General features: G+C 46.7%; 1 protein-coding gene across 1 annotated transcript; it reads right to left on the minus strand.

Moving 5' to 3' along the window:
• Positions 1-4,134: 4,134 nt before the first annotated feature.
• Positions 4,135-21,043, minus strand: SKP1 (S-phase kinase associated protein 1). Its single transcript, XM_040442499.1, has 6 exons — positions 20,827-21,043; positions 19,362-19,458; positions 18,909-18,982; positions 16,197-16,340; positions 8,368-8,508; positions 4,135-5,543 (listed from the first exon to the last, which is right to left on the minus strand). The coding sequence occupies exons 2-6, from the start codon at positions 19,456-19,458 to the stop codon at positions 5,508-5,510; spliced, it is 492 nt and encodes a 163-aa protein (XP_040298433.1). The 5' UTR covers positions 20,827-21,043; the 3' UTR covers positions 4,135-5,507.
• Between the last annotated feature and the right edge of the window lie 676 nt (positions 21,044-21,719).

Below are 21,719 nucleotides of genomic sequence, written 5' to 3' on the forward strand. Positions count from 1 at the left end.
GTATCCTCTGGGCTACAAAGAGGCTTCCCTGATTCATCATCGGAGGATTCAGATTCTCCGAATGATAATCTCTCCCTCATCAGTCAGGCTCCAGCTGAAGGTCCAACATCTGTGATCTTTGTGAGGTAGATGGATGAGGAGAACACGGCGGAAGCCTTGTGTCAATCGCTGATTTAACCTCTTCCTTAATCATGCCTCTGATAGATTCAAGGAAAGAGGGTGACTCCTCAGAAACCACTTTGTCCGTGCATCGTGGACATAACGATTTCTTTGATTTGGAGGGTAGGGATTTTCTACATATTGCACATTTCTTCCGAGTTAATGAATCCTCAGCAGATGTTTGTAAAAATGTAATAAAGATTTATATATTAAAAAAAAAAAAAAAAAAAAAAAAAAAAAAACTTTCATTGGTTAGAATGGCTTGTTTTGTCTGGGGAGCAATAGGGGGAAGTGGAGTGGCCGCCGTCAGGACAGGTTGCTTCACAGCACTGAGCTGGGGAGCTCCTTCATCCTCTTCTCCTGCTTGTCGGGGATTATTATCCTGAGTGCAGTTTAATGTGATCTTCAGCTGGATCTTTGTGGGAGTGGAGTCCATTGGGAGACAAAGTATAGAGAGGAGGTGGGGATGTGGCTAAGGAGCAGCAGCTCTTGTATGCAGTCTCCATTATCACAGCCCCACATTACCACAGTCTGTTCTTCGTGTCTCCTCGTGGACTCCATTCCTGCAGATTCGGCTGGGGTTCTTCTCATCTGTATTCAGGGTCATGGTCACTGACGGGAAGGGGGGGGGGGAGGATGATACAGCTCTTGACCTCGGTGTCCTGGGGTAACTTGTCCTGCTGTTTGATTGGGGCGGTTTCTGTGTGTATTGGTGGGATGGCGACCATTTTGTTTCTCCTGATCATTGCTCCCCAGAGAAAGCAAGCCATTTTAACTAATGAAAGGTATTTGGGAATGTATTTATAATAAATTTATATTTAAATAAAAAAATGCTGGTGTCCCTGCCCTGTAAGGTAATAATTAAGAACTTTTAGGGCTCTAACTAGGGAGACTCTTTTTTAAACACTAGCACCGCACCAGTGAGGGATATAACAATGTGCCCCCCCCCCCCCCCATCCTCAAGCAGGGTCACTAGTCATACAGGAAGGAGGCTTACCGGGCTCTGGGCAGCAGGATCCACAGGCTTGCGGGACTCAGGACCTTCCAGGGGAGCAGACATGCTGTGCGCACTGCGATGCCGGAAACGCCGTACTCCATGCTCCCGACCTCCTCATACCCGCCAGTTCTCTGATGTCACCCGCCACCGGAAGTGATGCCGAGGCCTGGCAACGGAATTCCCGGCCTGTGCGCATGCGCGCAATTCCTCGTTCCCAGTCATGAGCGAGCAGGGGAACGTAAGCCCGGGGCTGCCTTCATGGAAGGACTTATGCCGAAGGAACGGGGACAGGGAATAATCATGAACCCCAACCTCTGCACGGCCCTCCCGGATGGGACAATATTATTTAGGCCGTGCAATCCATCAACCCCTGACATAGCAGGAGCGGCTTACACGCAATCCCGAGGACAGGAAACAAACTAATTCAGGGAAGGGGCCTTTTATGATTGAGCTTCTACGTTGTTTCCGGTCCTGGGGAGGCAGAGACACCCTACTGGAGTGCCGTTGTGGAGGCGCCGGGGAAAATAACCTATTACATCTGCCATGATCTTTGTGAAAACACGTGGGGCACTGGAGAGACTGAAGGGCAAGGTCTGGTACTGGAAATAACGAAGCTCTTTTCCCATGTAGACCGTGAACCTGAGATATTTTTTTACTTTCTTTGTGGATAGGAACATGATAATAGGAGTCTGCCAAATTGACTGTTACCATGTAGTATCTTAAAAAGGGGAGATTTACCACAGATCTTCTAGATTCCTTCTTGAATTTTTTGTAAAGGAAAAAATGATTCAGGTATTTCAGATTGAAAATAGTCCTGAACTTTCCACTTAATTTTTTTTTACCAGGAATAACGGGCAGTAAACTCCCTGACCCTGCTGATCTAACGGAATCCCTTTGACTACCTTTTTTTCCAACAAGGAAGCGACTTCCGATTCTAGAGAGTGTCCTGTCTGCCTGAATCTGAAAAAAAAAACAACAGTTGTTTGCAAGGAATCTTACTGGGGCAAAGAACAGAACTCTATTCTGTGACCTGATTCAATTTGATTTAAGACCCAGGGGGGAGGCCAGTATAGCACCACAAGCCTGACGAAACTTTGCAAGCCTTCCCCCTACCGGACTTCTGGCGTCATTGGGACTTCTTAGAGGAGGAATCGGGATTGAATAGAAATCACCTTCCCCAACCTCTAGAAGATTGCCACCTGCCTGAAGATTCTCTCCTTTTTTGATCCTGCTTAAACTTAGGATGGGAACGAAAATGTATCTTCTGCTGCGAATAAAAAAAAGAAAAAAGAAAAAAGAAAAAGGGGGTATCCTGCTGAATCCCGATTTTATTGTCAGAGGCCTTATCCAGTATATCATCTAATGCGGACCCAAAGAGTCTATCTTCCTCACAGGGAATAGCACAGAGACAACTCTTTGAGCCCACATCCCCCCGACTAAGACCTCAACCATATAGCTCTACGGGTAGCATTCGATAGAGCTGTAGATCTTGCTGAAAGTCTCACCAAATCTGCCGAGGAATCCACCAAAAAAAATTAGGCCTGCTTTAACACCGGAAGGGAAGATAAAGTTTCTTCTCGTGGAGTACCGGCTGCTTCTCTAACTGGTTGATCCAGTGAGTGATGCCTGCGAGAGTCCAAATGTGACCAAGGTTATAAATTATCCAAATCAGCTGTCATGCCTACAGCATCTGATGGGTGAGAACGTTCCCTTCCTTTTGTTTGCTTCCTACCTTGGTTACCAATCCGTGTTTGTGTCTCCAGGCCCATTCGGGCTGTCTCTATGTTCGTTTGTCTATGAGGCCCTCTAGGCTAGCACCTAATCCTAGGGGATTACTACATTCTACCATTTATTATTGGGGAGTAAACTGTCAGGTCTAGTTACTTGGCGTTAGTTATTTTTTTTATATCTGGGGACGGATGCACCGATTTTGAGGTAGACAGAGGGGGAGAGACAGGTGTCATACGTTGATCTATTGCCGAATTAACCTCATCCCTAATAAGGGTTCTAAGGTTTTCAATAGATAAGGGTGACTCTTCCGCTACCACTTTCTCAGGACAGCAAGGACATAGCAGCTTCTTATTAGCAGGGGGTTGGCTTTTCCTGCACATCACACATTTCTTTTTTGTAGATTCACCACCCGTAGACTTTGCTGGGCCAGCCTCTCTTACCTAGAGTGTACATACATTAAGTTAGATAATAGACCCAAGTTTGGGAGGCTAACACCAGCACCCAGGTGGTGATTATGGTAGCACTAGACAGGAATACCATCCATAAATTCCATAACATACACAGAGGACGACTCTTACAGGGCTGAGGGCCTTAGATGGATCAGCAGCATCTGCGTGGGGCGTCTGCGTCAACGGAGGACATCCTTGCGGATTCTGGAACAAACCGCAGCCTTGTGGGCCCGCAGAGCCATTTTAAAACTCTGCATCCCCTTTCCATAAGATCCGCCCCCACGTCAAACATCTTCCTGGCCCCTCCCCCTGGCATGCGCGATTACATCAGCCGCCACAAGTGAGACCAATACCGGTGGAAAAAAGGGCAAAGCAGCGTGGCATCAGAATCCTCCTGGACACAAAGGATTCCCTGCCGAGACGCACAAGGCGTCGATCCCCCTGCACCAATCAGGAACAGCCAGGGATGCCCAGCGCGGGACTTACACCAAGGGACAGAGAATGAGAGCACACACACACTCCACCACCCGGAACCTCTGTCCCCTGCTCAGCCCTCCAAAGAAGGGAAAGAATCCAAGGCTGAGTGAGGTAATCTTCCAGCCAGAGACTGGCAAGGCTTCCACCCATCCTGAGGGACAGGAAACAATAACTGGAGTAAGTAGGAGTCGTCGTCTTTTTATTTTGGGCTCCCGCTGTTGTTATCTGTCCCTGGGAGGTGGGATCAAGCTCCCATCAGTGCCAGTGTGGAGGCGTTCGGGAAATCCAGAGATTATTAAAGTAAAACATTTGGCAACAAAGTCCTTTAATTACAATTTATTAGGAAAGTTTGAACCTGCTCTTCAATACAGATTAAAAAGTATAATGAACACTGAACACAACACAACAAATGCATATATAGAAGCTGGGGAAGGGAGGGGGGTGTTGTAGTTGCACAGATCTATTTAGTTGGTATGCAGAATGATCAGCAAGTCTTGTGTCTTCCAGGAAATGCAAACCAAGTAGCCGAACAGGTCATGGAAAGTCATCCAATCCAAGCTCTAGGGTTAGAGGATTTAATTCACAACCTTCCAACAATGCACAAAAATGTCAGTAGATGATGGGTGTTTATTCATTTTACTCACTTGTAGAATGATGACATATTCCGCACGGACTTTAGACATTTTTATTGCTCACTGTCTCAAATAGGGCTCACAACCTAACCTATCAGTAATCCAAGGAAACCCACGCAAACACAGAACATACACATTCTATGCAGATGTTGGTCTTGGCAAATACAAACTTAGGACCCCAACGATGCTAGGATGAACATGATCCAAGTTTGTTCTGTATTTGCAGTCTATGGGAAGCATTCGATATACCAGAACATCTCACTAAAGGGGTAGACCAATTTTAGCTTCTAGGATCACCAAAGATCCAATAAATGAGGGGGTCACAGCCAGTGGGTGGTTGGGAGCACCACTGTTAAGGGGAAACCAGTGAAGGGACCTCAGTGATGCCCCTTCATTCTCAGGGTTGCAGAGGTCAGACCCTCAATCAAAAAGCAATGGCATAGCAGAGATATTCTTTCACTATACAAGATGGGACCCCCCCCCCCCCCCCCCAATACAATGAGTAAAATAAGTCAATCCAAGCTTCTTTTTATTTTCCCAAAAGCACCAGCAAAAAGGTAAAATAAATTAACTTACAAGGTGTGTGAATGCAGCAACACAGTCTGACATGCCGCTGTGAACTGTAAGCAGGTTTACTAAAAGTGAGCACTGGGTAATATGTGATCTAATGAAGATCCACGAGACCTGCGATGTCGTCATGCAGCTTCTACCTGGTCTAATGCTAGCATCATGGCCACATAAATATTATATTTAAGTAAAACAGTCCATGATCACATGGCGAGGAGATCACTGGCCTGAACTTGAATGGCATTTTCTGTTTTCACTGCACACAGATGGTAGAATTATTATAGTTTTATCGGAATTCACACTAGATTACAAAGGCAGAAACACAGTTTGGAGAGAAGAATTGAAAAAGAAAATATATATATTTATATAGGACACAACATGCAGCAAAACACCTGCTGCAAATAGGAGAAGCTGCTGAATTGTCTATTAGAAACGGAGCAGTGCAACTATTTGGAACGATTCTTACAGTGTTACAGCACCAGGAGGCACAGCGTTTCATTTCTCTTCACACCACTGATTCTCTTTGCGTACCTAGAAGAGAAAAAGAGCTGACCTTTAATGGGATACAATATGAACCCTGGAAATAGAATGCAGTTAAAGGGGTATTCCCATCACAGACAATGGGGGCATATCGCTAGGATATGCCCTTATTGTACGATAGGTGTGGGTCCCACCTCTGTGACCTGCACCTACAATGAGAACGGAGCAGGGAAATGAACGGGGAGGGCACACTACGCAGGTGCAGCCGCCCTCCATTCATTCATTTCTATGGGGCTGTCGAAAATAGCCGAGCGCTGGCTCTGCTATTTCAGTCTGCCCCATAGAAATGAATAGGAGCAGGGGTTGCTGTGTGCTCCCATTCACTTCTATGGAAGCAGTGCTTGGTGGTGGACGGACCCTGGGAAATCCGGGGTCCTCCTAGCGATATGCCCCCATTGTCTGTGATGGGAATATCCCTTTAAGGAACGCTCCTCCTATCAGATCATTAGTAGCAGTGCACTAGTTTATTGTGTGTCAGAGGTCTACATCAGGTAATATTCCTCATGTAAACCTATAGTATGACATGGAAAGAACAATTCTCTTTTCTGGCTTTAGTTTCCTCCCCATCTTCTATTAACCATAACATTTTTACTAGTCAAATAATCATAGGAGGGCTTGTTTTCCGTAGGACGTTTGTATTTTTTTAATGACACCATTTAGTTTATCATGCTCTGAGAAATAGGAAAACCTCTCTAAAGCAGGGGTCCGCAACCTCCAGCTGTGGTGAAACTACAACTCCTAGCATGCTCCATTTACTTCTACGGGTGTTCTGAGAAAGGCCAAGCAAGTGTGCATGCTGGAAGCAGTAGTTTCACCAGACCTGGAGTGCCGAAGGTTGCTTATCCCTGCTCTAAAGGATGCAACTGAAGATCATGAAGTACTAAAACGGACACGTTAGTTGTATCCTGCAGGTCAGTACGATTACAGCTATACCAAAAGTTATATAATTCATCATATTCTGCTACTTTTAAAAATGAAACTTTGAAAAAATATTTTTGCATCGCCATATTCGTCAACCTGTAACTTATGTTTCCATCTACAGAGCTATGTGAGGGCCTCTTTCTCAGCTCCTGAGTCAGTGCCATCTTTAAACTCTCAATGTGCTACACAGTGGCTGTCACCAAAGGGTTAATGTTTTGAGCTGGGACCCAAATAATTATCATACTGTAGAAACCTTAACGACCTTGCAGGCCTAGCGATTACTTTGTACACAGTCAAGTCACATTATGATCACTTCCTACTTTAGATGTCAGCAGCATGTAGCTCATGAAAGAAGTCATGTAATGTGAGCTGGCTTGGTGGGTATATAAGGTGTGTGATAGGCTGTCTGCATACAAATTCCTTGTTGCCGTCATGGATAAAGAGGCACTATTATTGGCTTCCGGACCAACATTGGCAGTAGTCCTGAAACAGCAGTTTGTGAACTGTTATGCTGCTGTGAGGAAAGTGTATCGTGAGTGGACAAATGTCACCATCACAGGCGATGTGAAAACTGCAGAGCACCATGTGCCACTGATGTGAGGTCAGCTATGAAGGTGCGCGAGGATGGACTGGCGCATTACAGTGGAGCAGCTCACCACCAAAATAATCAGGGGGCTGCCAGTGTACTCTACTGCGTAAAGGGCTCAGAAGCAGAAGGATGGAAACTGCACCTCTGCCAACAAAGCTGCATTGGCAGAAAAGGCTTTAATTTTCGCTGCAGTATCAGAATTTGACCTACGCTCATTGGCAAAAAGCTGTCTTCTCCGATAAGTTGCGTTTTCAGCTTCATTAAAACAGACATTTGCATGTCAGAAGAGAAACAGAGGACAAATACCCTGCACCCATTGCTGGAAGAACACAAGCTGGCAATGGCAGCGTTATGGTCTAGGGAATGCTCCTGTGGCATTCTCTAGGCCACTCACCCATGGCACGCTCAACCAATTTGCATATGAATCCAGCCTTGCAGATCACATCCACCCCAGGGAACACAATGAGACATGCCTCATGGCTAGAAATGTCCAATATTGTCTGGAAGTGCATGATCAAAACTTCCAAGTACTACCCTGCCCCCCTTAATTCCCTAGTCCTGAACCAAATTGAGCATCTGTGGGACCACCTCAATCTCCGAGTTCACTCTATGGATCGTCCCCAATCACCCTCCAACAGCTATGGGTTGCACTGCAGTCAGCATGGCTAAAAATACCTATGACCACCTACCAGGACCTTATTGAGTCACTACTCTGTTGTCTGTACTGCACATGGTGGTTACTCTGGATCAATAATGGGACACTATCTGGAGGCCAGGAACATAATCAGCCTTCTGTATTGACAAGTGTATGTAGAGAGACATTATGGCTAAAACTCTAATTTATACCCCCAGTCTAATAGGACCAAGACGTCCATTGATAAGAACCTAGTTAAAGCGGCTCTGTCACCCAGTTCAAGCCTACCCTACCAGGCATATAGCCCTACTGAACGAGGGTGTCGCAGAAGCAGTGCTCGGATGGTATAAGTCCGCCTCAGAGTGCTCGAATTCCTCATTTGCATAATTTTAAAAAGTTGCTTTTTTGGTCACACCGGACCTACTACATGAGAAATAAAGGTATGTTTTTTGTCTGTGTCATCAGCCCTACCAGGCTTTATGCCTGGTAGGGTAGGCTTGAACCAGATGACAGAGCCGCTTTAAAAGCGCCCTCTGCCCTGCCAGACCCAGCTCATTCTTGTAGTACATAGTTGGTCACTCACTTTGCTGGCCAGCATCTAATACTATATTTTTTCATCATCAACAGCAGATTTCAAGTTGGAAAATGAAAGTAGTGTCCAAGCAAGTTACCTGTGCCTCTTCCTCTTCAGTAAAATCATTTTTTATATTAAATGTTTTTCGAATTTCTTCTGGTGTTTTGCCTTTAATCATGTTTGCCACGGTTTTACAGGTAACGTCAAGCAGTCCTTTAATATCCAAATAGTTGGCAGCCTGGATAAACAAAAATGTGACATTGTTTTAGAACAGTGTGGCTTAACCACTTAAGGACCACAGGTTTATACCCCCCTAAAGACCAGGCCCTTTTTTACAAATCGGCACTCCACAACTTTAGCGGTTTATTGCTCGGTCATGCAACTTACCACCCAAATGAATTTTACCTCCTTTTCTTCTCACTAATAGAGCTTTCATTTGGTGGTATTTCATTGCTGCTGACATTTTTACTTTTTTTGTTATTAATCGAAATTTAACGATTTTTTTGCAAAAAAATGACATTTTTCACTTTCAGTTGCAAAATTTTGCAAAAAAAACGACATCCATATATAAATTTTTCTCTAAATTTATTGTTCTACATGTCTTTGATTAAAAAAAAAATGTTTGGGTAAAAGTTATAGCGTTTACAAACTATGTTACAAAAATGTGAATTTCCGCTTTTTGAAGCAGCTCTGACTTTGAGCACCTGTCATGTTTCCTGAGGTTCTAAAATGCCCAGACAGTACAAACACCCCACAAATGACCCGATTTCGGAAGGTAGACACCCTAAGGTATTCGCTGATGGTCATAGTGAGTTCATAGAACTTTTTATTTTTTGTCACAAGTTAGTTTTTTTTTTTCTTACAAAGTCTCATATTCCACTAACTTGTGACAAAAAATAAAAACTTCCATGAACTCACTATGCCCATCAGAGAATACCTTGGGGTGTCTTCTTTCCAAAATGGGGTCACTTGTGGGGTAGTTATACTGCCCTGGCATTCTAGGGGCCCAAATGTGTGGTAAGGAGTTTGAAATCAAATTCTGTAAAAAATGACCAGAGAAATCCGAAAGGTGCTCTTTGGAATATGGGCCCCTTTGCCCACCTAGGCTGCAAAAAAGTGTCACGCATCTGGTATCTCCGTATTCAGGAGAAGTTGGGGGAATGTGTTTTGGGGTGTCAAAAAAAATGGGAAAAGTTGTCTTTTGCCAAGATATTTCTCTCACCCAGCATGGGTATATGTAAAATGACACCCCAAAACACATTCCCCAACTTCTCCTGAATACGGAGATGCCAGATGTGTGACACTTTTTTGCAGCCTAGGTGGGCAAAGGGGCCCATATTCCAAAGAGCACCTTTCGGATTTCACTGGTCATTTTTTTACACATTTTGATTTCAAACTTCTTACCACACATTTGGGCCCCTAAAATGCCAGGGCACTATAACTACCCCACAAGTGACCCCATTTTGGAAAGAAGACACCCCCAGGTATTTCGTGATGGGCATAGTGAGTTCATGGAAGTTTTTATTTTTTGTCACAAGTTAGTGGAATATGAGACTTTGTAAGGAGAAAAAAAAACAAAAAAAAAAAAAAAACAAACAACAACATCATTTTCATAAAATTCTAGGAACTCGCCATGCCCCTCACGGAATACCTTGGAGTGTCTTCTTTCCAAAATGGGGTCACTTGTGGGGTAGTTATACTGCCCTGGCATTTTCCAGGGGCCCTAATGTGTGGTAAGTAGGTAAATGACCTGTGAAATCCTAAAGGTGCTCTTTGGAATGTGGGCCCCTTTGCCCACCTAGGCTGCAAAAAAGTGTCACACATCTGGTATCGCCGTATTCAGGAGAAGTTGGGCAATGTGTTTTGGGGTGTCTTTTTACATATACTCATGCTGGGTGAGAGAAATATCTCAGCAAAAGACAACTTTTCCCATTTTTTTATACAAAGTTGGCATTTGACCAAGATATTTATCTCACCCAGCATGGGTATATGTAAAATGACACCCCAAAACACATTCCCCAACTTCTCCTGAGTACGGCGATACCAGATGTGTGACACTTTTTTGCAGCCTAGATGCGCAAAGGGGCCCACATTCCTTTTATGAGGGCATTTTTAGACATTTGGATCCCAGACTTCCTCACGCTTAACGGCCCCTAGAATGCCAGGGCAGTATAAATACCCCACATGTGACTCCATTTTGGAAAGAAGACACCCCAAGGTATTCAATGAGGGGCATGGCGAGTTCATAGAATTTTTTATTTTTTTTGGCACAAGTTAGCGGAAATTGATTTTATTCTCACAAAGTCTCCCTTTCCGCTAACTTGGGACAAAAATTTCAATCGTTCATGGACTCAATATGCCCCTCACGGAATACCTTGGGGTGTCTTCTTTCCGAAATGGGGTCACATGTGGGGTATTTATACTGCCCTGGCATTCTAGGGGCCCTAAAGCGTGAGAAGAAGTCTGGAATATAAATCTCTAAAAAATTTTACGCATTTGGATTCCGTGAGGGGTATGGTGAGTTCATGTGAGATTTTATTTTTTGACACAAGTTAGTGGAATATGAGACTTTGTAAGAAAAAAAATAATAATTTCCGCTAACTTGGGCCAAAAAAAATGTCTGAATGGAGCCTTACAGGGGGGTGATCAATGACAGGGGGGTGATCAATGACAGGGGGGTGATCAGGGAGTCTATATGGGGTGATCACCCCCCTGTCATTGATCACCCCCCTATAAGGCTCCATTCAGATGTCCGTATGTGTTTTGCGGATCCGATCCATGGATCCGTAAAAATCATACGGACATCTGAATGCAGCCTGACAGGGGGGGGGTGATCAATGACAGGGGGGGGGGGGGGGTGATCAATGACAGGGGGGGGGTGATCAATGACAGGGGGGGGGGTGGTGATCAATGACAGGGGGGGGGGGGTGATCAATGACAGGGGGGGGGTGATCAATGACAGGGGGGGGGGTGATCAATGACAGGGGGGGGGTGATCAATGACGGGGGGGGGGGGGTGATCAATGACGGGGGGGGGGGGGGGTGATCAATGACGGGGGGGGGGGGGGTGATCAATGACGGGGGGGGGGGGGTGATCAATGACAGGGGGGGGGGGGTGATCAATGACAGGGGGGGGGTGATCAATGACAGGGGGGGGGGGGTGATCAATGACAGGGGGGGGGGGTGATCAATGACAGGGGGGGGGGGGTGATCAATGACAGGGGGGGGGGGGTGATCAATGACGGGGGGGGGGGGGTGATCAATGACAGGGGGGGGTGATCAATGACAGGGGGGGGGGTGATCAATGACAGGGGGGGGGGGGGGTGATCAATGACAGGGGGGGGGGGTGATCAATGACAGGGGGGGGGGGGTGATCAATGACAGGGGGGGGGGGTGATCAATGACAGGGGGGGGGTGATCAATGACAGGGGGGGGGGGGTGATCAATGACAGGGGGGGGGGTGATCAATGACAGGGGGGGGGGGTGATCAATGACAGGGGGGGGGTGATCAATGACAGGGGGGGGGGGTGATCAATGACAGGGGGGGGGTGATCAATGACGGGGGGGGGGGGGTGATCAATGACGGGGGGGGGGGGGGGTGATCAAGGGGGGGGGGGGGTGATCAATGACGGGGGGGGGGGGTGATCAATGACAGGGGGGGGGGGTGATCAATGACAGGGGGGGGGGTGATCAATGACAGGGGGGGGGGGGGGTGATCAATGACAGGGGGGGGGGGTGATCAATGACAGGGGGGGGGGGTGATCAATGACAGGGGGGGGGGGTGATCAATGACAGGGGGGGGGTGATCAATGACAGGGGGGGGGGGGTGATCAATGACAGGGGGGGGGGTGATCAATGACAGGGGGGGGGGTGATCAATGACAGGGGGGGGGGGTGATCAATGACAGGGGGGGGGGGGGTGATCAATGACAGGGGGGGGGGGTGATCAATGACAGGGGGGGGGGTGATCAATGACAGGGGGGGGGGGTGATCAATGACAGGGGGGGGGGGGTGATCAATGACAGGGGGGGGGGTGATCAATGACAGGGGGGGGGTGATCAATGACAGGGGGGGGGGGGGTGATCAGGGAGTCTATATGGGGTGATCACCCCCCCTGGAAGGCTCCAGGGAGACGCCTGTATGTGTTTTGCGGATCCGATCCATCTATCAGTGGATCCGTAAAAATCATGCGGACATCTGAATGGAGCTTTACAGGGGGGTAATCAATGACAGTGGGGGAATCAATGACAGGGGGGTGATCAGGGAGTCTATATGGGGTGATCAGGGGTTAATAAGTGACAGGGGGGGGGGGGTGTAGTGTAGTGTAGTGGTGCTTGGTGCAACATATTACTGAGCTACCTGTGTCCTCTGGTGATTCGATCCAAACAAAGGGGACCACCAGAGGACCAGGTAGCAGGTATATTAGACGCTGTTATCAAAACAGCGTCTGATATACCTTTCAGGGGTTAAAAAAACAAAACACATCTCCAGCCTGCCAGCGAACGATCGCCGCTGGCAGGCTGGAGATCCACTCTCTTACCTTCCGTTCCTGTGAGCGCGCGCGCCTGTGTGCGCGCGTTCACAGGAAATCTCGGCTCACGCGAGATGACGCCAATCGGCGTTAGCATAGCCTGGGGGAGCCGCCGCGATGACGCCTTTCGGCGTTACAGTTGCGGCAAGTGGTTAAAAGCGACCCAATCGCCCAATACACAACACACAAAGGGGTTTTCCGGGCCACAGATACAGATGACCAATCCTCAAGATAGATAGGATAGTTTCCAGCACCAAAACTTTACAGTGTATGGAGCTGGAGGCAGACAACTCCATACACCAGGGATCAGCAACCTTTGGCACTCCAGCTGCTGTGAAGCTACAATTCCCCGTATGCACATGTACCTGGCTGTTCTTGTAACTCCCACAGAAGTTAAAGAAGGATTCTAGGAGTTGTAGTTTCAGAACAGCTGGAATGTCAGGTGTTGCTGATCCCTGCCATACACTAGACAAAAAAAAATAAAAAAAATAGACCACAGGTGACCCTATTGCAAAGGAAAGCAAGTACCCACCCAAAGGTTTGTGGCAATATAGAGGGCCAACTAAATCAAATGACTCGGTACAAGCTCCCGAGTACAACAAACTAAAGAAAAATGGAGCTCACACGGTACCATTCTAAAAATATAAACCTTTAGGTCCCTTTCACACGAGCGAGTTTTCCGCACAGGTGCAATGCGTGACGTGAACGCATAGCACCCGCACTGAATCCTGACCAATTCATTTCTATGGTGCTTTGTACAGGAGCGTTGTTTTTCACGCATCAGTTCTGCGTTGCGTGAAAATCACAGCATGTTCTATATTCTGCGTTTCACGCAGCCCTGGCCCCATAGAAGTGAATTGGGGTGCGTGAAAAACGTATTGCATCCGCAAGCAAGTGCGATGCGTTTTTCACTGATGGTTGCTAAGAGATGTTGTTTGTAAACATTCAGTTTTTTATCACGCGCGTGAAAAACGCATTGCGCCCGCGCGGAAAAAACTGAACTAAACGCAACCGCAGACAAAACTGACTGAACTTGCTTGCAAAATAGTGCGAGTTTCACTGAACGCACTCTGAACGCATCCAGACCCAATCCGCAACGCACGTGTGAAACCAGCCTTATTGTAACATAGTATAAAAAGTATACCGGTATGCCATTAAAAAGGGGGAAAAGAATGACAGAAAAACCGCCATCCTGGCGCTACACACGTAACAAAAAAGTATAAATGTATCACAATATATGTAAATACAACACCTATTAGCAATAATGGATAAGGTATAAAAATAGGAAGAGTCAGCCTCTGCAAGGCTAGCAATACCCCAATGTTAGGGGTGCTGGCAAACAAATGCTGGAGTAAATATTCAAAAGTAACTGGGTAGGAAATGATCCAAATAAACAGAACCAGAAGGGAGACGCAGCTAAAACAGGTAGTGTGTAGAGACAACCAGGATGGAGCCAGGCGACCAGGGGTAGCGGTAGTGTGTAGAGACAACCAGGATGGAGCCAGGCGACCAGGGGTAGCGGTAGTGTGTAGAGACAACCAGGATGGAGCCAGGCGACCAGGGGTAGCGGTAGTGTGTAGAGACAACCAGGATGGAGCCAGGCGACCAGGGGTAGCGGTAGTGTGTAGAGACAACCAGGATGGAGCCAGGCGACCAGGGGTAGCGGTAGTGTGTAGAGACAACCAGGATGGAGCCAGGCGACCAGGGGTAGCGGTAGTGTGTAGAGACAACCAGGATGGAGCCAGGCGACCAGGGGTAGCGGTAGTGTGTAGAGACAACCAGGATGGAGCCAGGCGACCAGGGGTAGCGGTAGTGTGTAGAGACAACCAGGATGGAGCCAGGCGACCAGGGGTAGCGGTAGTGTGTAGAGACAACCAGGATGGAGCCAGGCGACCAGGGGTAGCGGTAGTGGGTAGAGACAACCAGGATGGAGCCAGACGACCAGGGGTAGCGGTAGTGGGTAGAGACAACCAGGATGGAGCCAGACGACCAGGGGTAGCGGTAGTGTGTAGAGACAACCAGGATGGAGCCAGACGACCAGGGGTAGCGGTAGTGTGTAGAGACAACCAGGATGGAGCCAGACGACCAGGGGTAGCGGTAGTGTGTAGAGACAACCAGGATGGAGCCAGACGACCAGGGGTAGCGGTAGTGTGTAGAGACAACCAGGATGGAGCCAGACGACCAGGGGTAGCGCCATCCTGGTTGTCTCTACACACTACCTGTTTTAGCTGCGTCTCCCTTCTGGTTCTGTTTATTTGGATCATTTCCTACCCAGTTACTTTTGAATATTTACTCCAGCATTTGTTTGCCAGCACCCCTAACATTGGGGTATTGCTATCCTTGCAGAGGCTGACTCTTCCTATTTATACCTTATCCATTATTGCTAATAGGTGGTGTTGTATTTACATATATTGTGATACATTTATACTTTTTTGGTACATGTGTAGCGCCAGGATGGCGGTTTTTCTGTCAGTCTTTTCCCCCAGTCCTACTCCCAGTATTTTGGTGAGAGACAGCACAGCATACAGACCCCTCTGGTTTTCATTTCAGCGTTACATTGATTGGAGAATGGTGATGGAACCAGTGGAGGGGCCAAAGTGTCCAGGGAGCTGTTTTTCTAACAGAACAATGCTCAGTGTCTCCACACTTGTCTCCCATTGAGTACATCTAGGACATCATTGATCGGCAATTACAAAAGGGAGCTACCAGCAGTGGATCTTGAAATGTGTGCCCAAGTGCATTCAGTATGGCAGAACATTGTTCAACCATTTAAACCTCATTGCTAGCATGCCAAGCCGTATATAATGACGTGAATTTCTGCTCGTGGCGATCATGGTCAATACTGAATAACTCAAGATATTTTTAATATTTTGTTTCCATCAGTTACACAGCAATAACATGTCCATCAGTCCTGTGATTTTCAGAATTCCATAATTTTTCTTCTTGGTCTTGCAATTTCCATGCTGATGAGTAAATGTTTTAATAAACATTTTTCATTGTCCGAGTTCTGCAGCTTTTACAGGAGTTATCCCACAAAAAAAGTGTCCACGGGATATGTTATAAAAGTCTGATTGCTGGTTGTCCAGCTACTGGGGTGCCCCGCAATCCAGAAGTATGGAGGGTCCCCGAGTCACTTGTCTGCCCACTGCTCTGCTCCATTCACTTCTTTGGGACTGATGGAACACTGTCTATATTAGTCCCAAAGAAGTGAATGAAGCGGTAGACTGACATACACACTACGCTCAATTAAAACAGAGGACTCCAGATCCCCTCTTTTCCTGCCCTTTGTTTTCTTTCATTGAAGTCTGTCTCCAGGACTTTTTTTTGAAGTGTTTGCAAGGAATAACAAAAAAAAAAAAAAAAAACATTCACTCATAAGAAGTCAAAGTAAACTCACCAGGATAAGTTCAAACAGAGTTCCTTGGTCTACTTTAAGAAATTCCTGGTCCCATACAGGAATATCATCTGTCCTTTTTTCCTTATTCTCATCATCCTCAGGTGGAGGAGGGTCATCTTTGTGGTGAGTGCACCATTGGATCACCTGGAAAAGAGCATAAGAGGTATAATGCCAAATCAAGAGGAAGAAATAAACCAGCACATCTTCTCTCAAACAAAAGATATTTTCCTTCTAAGGGTGCACTCACACAAACGTCTGTATTTTTGGCGGAATGCAAAATACATATGATGTCCGCATTGTTTTTTGGTGGACCCATTGTAACAATGTCTATTCTTGTCTACAAAACAGACAAGAATACAAAATGTTCTATATTTTTTTCCAGGGCCATGGAACAGACATGTGGATGCAGGCAGCATTTTTTGCAGCCCCATTGAAATAAATGTGTCCACATCCAATCCGCAAAACAGTGCCTCGTAATCCTGAATAGGCAGAAGCAGGAGCCTAGCTCTCTGCCGAGTGGTAAACCTGTGCAGTGCTTTAACCTACGCCGCCATAAAAGGGCAGCAGTCGAGCCTACAGCCTGTTAGTGATCACCGTAAATCTGTGTAATGGTGGTCACTAACAGGTTAAAGGGGTTGTCCCATCATTCAAATTAAACACCTATTCATGGGATGGCTGATAAGTATGGGGATCCCCAATGATCACAACCATTAAAATATGAAACCTTAAAAATATCTTACATCCGAGATGAGTTATGATGACTTGAAGGTACAGTTCCTGTGTTATAAACCTGCACAGTTCTGATGTCATTGAGTCCTTATCAGGAAAAACAAAAATCCCCCAAATATACAGCTGTCCTGACAAACAGAAACCTAACCATTATGCCCCGTTGAAACATCAGTGTTCGGTCAGTGAGTTCAATCAGCCAAAACCAGGTGCTGCTCTAAACACAGAACAGGTGCAGATCTTTCCCTTATACCTTATGTCTGTGGAGGCTCCAGTCCTGGTTTTAGCTCAGAATCACTGACGTGTGAATGAGGCTTTACTAATGGAAGAGCATAGATCTTTTGGCACTTTACATGGTTAAGGGTACTTTCACACTTGCATTAGAGGATTCCGGCAGGCAGTTAAGTTGGATCCGGAAATCCTTATGCAAGCGTATAGCATTTGTTTCCAGATCCGGTTGACAAATGCATTGAAATACCGGATCAGTCTCTCCGGTCAAAATTCCGGAACACTTGGTACCGGATGCGGCATTGATACATTTCAATGGAAATTAATGCCAGATCCTGCATTCTGGCAAGTGTTCCGGAATTTTGGCTGGAGAAAATACCGTAAGAGTGACTGAACTGAAGACATCCTAAAGCATTCTGAATGTATTGCTCTCTATTCAGAATGCATTAGGATAAAACTCCCCTGTGACGGAACTCAATACCGTAAAACTTTAACACTAGTGTGAAAGTACTCTAACCCAGGATTTTAATGCTGATGGCCTAGCCTCAGGATCGGACATCAGTATATGATGTGAGATTATGACACCATGCCCATGCCCTGTTGTTACCAAGTAGCTCTGGTCACCGTTCACTACACAATTGATGAAGCTGTGTAGTTCTGGTCCCAGGGCTTCTTGGTAATAAAAGACTGGTGGGGGTGCCGGACCCCTCCTGATCAGATACGGACAACTAGAGATGAGCGAATTTCATATTTTTAAATTCGTGCACGCTTCATTTGGTGGTAAAAGCAGAATTGCGTTATGGATTCCATTACAATGGACCATAACACAATTCTATGACTCAATGCATAACGGAATGCCTTTAGATGCACTCGGTCATAATAGAAGTCTATGGGCTGCAAAACGGATCTGTTCCGTTTCTGTTACGCAGGGGAGTCCTCTGCTGCATAATGAAAATGGGACGGAACCGTTATGCAGGCCATAGACTTCTATTATAACGGAATACCTCTAAAGGCATTCTTTTATAGAATTGCGTTATGGTCCATGGTAACGGAATCCATAAAGCAATTCTACTTTTACCACCAAACGAAGCGCAAATGAATTTCATAACATGAAATTCGCTCATCTCTACTGACAACCTAACCTGAAGACAGGTCATCAGTATTATAAATTGTGGAATACCCCTTTAAAGATGATGCTTGGAGCAATAGATCTGGCTGCATACGTTTGCAGCCTTATCTGTAGTGATTCAGGGGCTGTATTTTCTTTGTCTCCTCTTACAGCTTCCCTTTATGCCGCTATCACTGCTATTAGTTTCAGCGGCTCCTGGCAGTGAATTGTCAGGCGGATGGTCCCCACTGCTGAGTGTCAATGACTACACACCTGACAATTCACCGCTACTGGGTACTGAAACTAAAACCACTGACCTCGGCCAAAATGTGGAGGCTATAAAGAAAAAACCCAGCCCCAGTCATGTCGGATGAGGCCAATGGATCCACATTAAGTCCTGGTTTTCCAGGACAACAATGTGCCCGACAAACAAAACAAGGAACGTGCGCCAAAGTAATTTTCTCAGTGTAGAGCATAGGAACATCCGCTTCACACACACACACACACGTGAACACTGAAGACACATGTTCATTTCCTTCTGGAACGTGTCATGAAAGTGTTCATACCCGGATAATTACTACTTCTACACTGCGCGTGCCTAAGGTGTCCATTGTATACAGTCACTTCCTAAAAGACATTTCCAGATTTACCTTTTTAAGAATTGCTGCATTAACGTTAGGAAGTGGCACAGGGTCGTCATCTCCTTCATCATCCATGCCCAAGTCTAAGGAGAGGGGAGAATTGAGGTTGTTTATGTTAAGATACAATGCAGATCAGTTATGCCACCAATCTCCTGTCATCACAGTCCAGTATCATCTCTTACACTAAAAGGTCTACAATAAATTCATGCGATAACGGGGTGGGATGACTGCTCCGTATTCAGTCGTTCACGTAACAGCAGCTTTCAGAATATGACTAGTCGGTAGGACAAGGCTGCACAATTCAAACTTCTGTAGAAAATGGACACTAAACGTGAACCTATGTTTGTGTCATGAGGCCGCATCTTCTATTGTGGCCACGGGGCAGCACGCCTTGCAGGAATACAACACGACTTATGCTTACTACAATGACAAAGAAGACGACAGAAAAGGTAACAAACTCACCTTCCAACATGGTCTTGATAGTAACAGATTGCTTTGCAATTTCTACATCTACTTCAAAGATCTCTCCATCAGAGCTCTGCAGTTTTATTGAAGGCATCTGTGGAATAAGTCAGGACATCATTGGCTTCCTCCATCTGCATGCTATACAGCAGGAGGAGCTGAGCGGACTGAGGTATAGATTCCGTAAAACTTGTCATTTATACATTTACATTCCTGCTCATTCTGGACTTGGAAGTCACGGAGGCAGTCTTATCAGCGATGACTATACAGAGAGAGCTGTCAATCACCGATAGGACCGGCTACGTGAATGAACACCAGATATAGATGGACTGGAGCCAAGCAGGATGACGATGAAGGAACCTGGCCCTGTCAATCGAGTAGTAAAGAAGGAGAGGGAGAAGCAAGTGAGCACAGAGTGTGGATTTACCAGAAACATACCCACGGCTATACTACTGTCTGCCCCTCGTTACCACACGCATTGCCACGAGAGGAATCTACTGGTTCCAGGCATTACAAAAGGAGGGTGGAAGCTGAGAAACAGAAATAAATGTGACAGTAACATCACCTTCTGTACTTACAGGGCATAAGTCCCCAGCAGACGTGCCTGGCAGCAGCTTAGTCCCCTCTCCCTTTTAAGAAGGTTTATACAGCTGGCTGCACAGCATGGCATCACCATATAATATAGGTCTACCAGTCATAATCAGAACGCCAGGCTAATAACATTTCCACACAACTGGACAGAGCGCTGGTGTCACAGGTCCAAAAGACCCAAAAGTCTACTTACTGCCGATATACAGGCAAGTCTCACCAAGTACTACACTGTGCCAGGTAACATGTCATCACCAATACCTAGCTTCCTCTATGGTGAGCCACAGGGCAGCATCTCCAAAAAACAGTGTACTCTATCTTCCAAGCTTTGTAAGATGGCACCATGGACACAGGCCCTAATTCTTTCTGTACCTACATCATCTATGGGTCCATGAAAACCATGGGTGGCAAGAAACAGCCACAGGGTCCAAACATGGATCCTGCAGGTATGAACCCCCTCATCACAGAGGTGGTGGCCTAAATCATGGGGCAGACCTCCACCTCCTGCACCACTAACCCAAGGTAGTATACCTGGCATTCAATAGCCAGGAGTCCCATCTACTGCAGTTGTCAAGTTCCCCAGTGCCACCCCACTCCAGTGTTTAGATGGCAAGCTCTTATGACAAGATGCCTCTCTCTGTGGTTTCACCATGCTTCCCAGTGAGCACCCATTATAGTCTATGGGCATTCCATGCTGTGATTCCTTTTAGTAGGTCCCCATGGAGCTTTTCTCACCGCCACGGCAGGCTTCTGTGGGTGAAGCAGGCCCGCACCCCTGAAGCCTGGACTCCGGAGAAGGGAGCCTCCGCCATACCGCTCATACGACGGCTCTGACTGAAAGCCCAAAGCGACATTGTGCCGCCAAGCCCAAACTCACCGTGCTCCACCTGGTCTACAGCCACAAGACGCAAGGCCTGGACGCTGCCTACCGGCCACACTACTCCACCTCCTAGGTAGCTGCGTCACCTAAGCCAAGGCGCAACAGTAGGCGGGACTCTTTTAACGCACTAGACAACGTCCAGAATGCTAGCTCTTTAGGATATACAATGTCTCCAGAAACGAGGGCGCTTCTAGGCACAATACAGCAATATTGGTCTCTAAAAAAATGGCGGCTCAACCGGAAACAGAAAATAAATCTGAAGACCGTTTAACAGAAAATATGGTCATGAGATCTCCCTACCCCCACACTGCGCAGGCGCGGAGATCGGATGGCTCTTCTGGAGTTAGCCGCGCTAGCGCACTGGGCCGTAATATTTCCCTTCTGAGGCTCTCCGGCGCATGCGCAGTGGGACACTGCAGCTAAACCGCTGAGATTTTCCCCTAAACTGTCGGTTTGCGCATGCGCAGATCGTCAAAACCTCAGGAACGCCTCCTCACGTCATTAGCGGTGCGACCGGAAGTAAGGAGGTAGGGATAGGGAAATCTCACGAAGTAGTAGGTTAATGTAACGTTACGGCCACCTCATACGTCATACACATCATTAACCAATCATAAGGTGAATACTGGCGGGACCACAACCAATAAGCGAACAGAACAGCTTTTACTTAACGCAGTGCCAGCCAATTATGGCGAGGCGCCGGGCAGTATCCAGGGTAACCGCTGGGTTCTCGCCTGGCAACAGTCGCCCGGACTGGGGAGTTTGTGCAGTGTCATTCACCACAGGAAAACCAATAACCAATACGTTTCCTTCTCGTCCTCTGTGGCCATATCTCTCAAAGTGTCGCACGAAGCTAATACTGAGAATATGCTGCAGGGGTACATGGCGCTGCT

This window comes from Bufo bufo, chromosome 1, assembly GCF_905171765.1.
Source record: "Bufo bufo chromosome 1, aBufBuf1.1, whole genome shotgun sequence".
Taxonomy (NCBI): domain Eukaryota; kingdom Metazoa; phylum Chordata; class Amphibia; order Anura; family Bufonidae; genus Bufo; species Bufo bufo.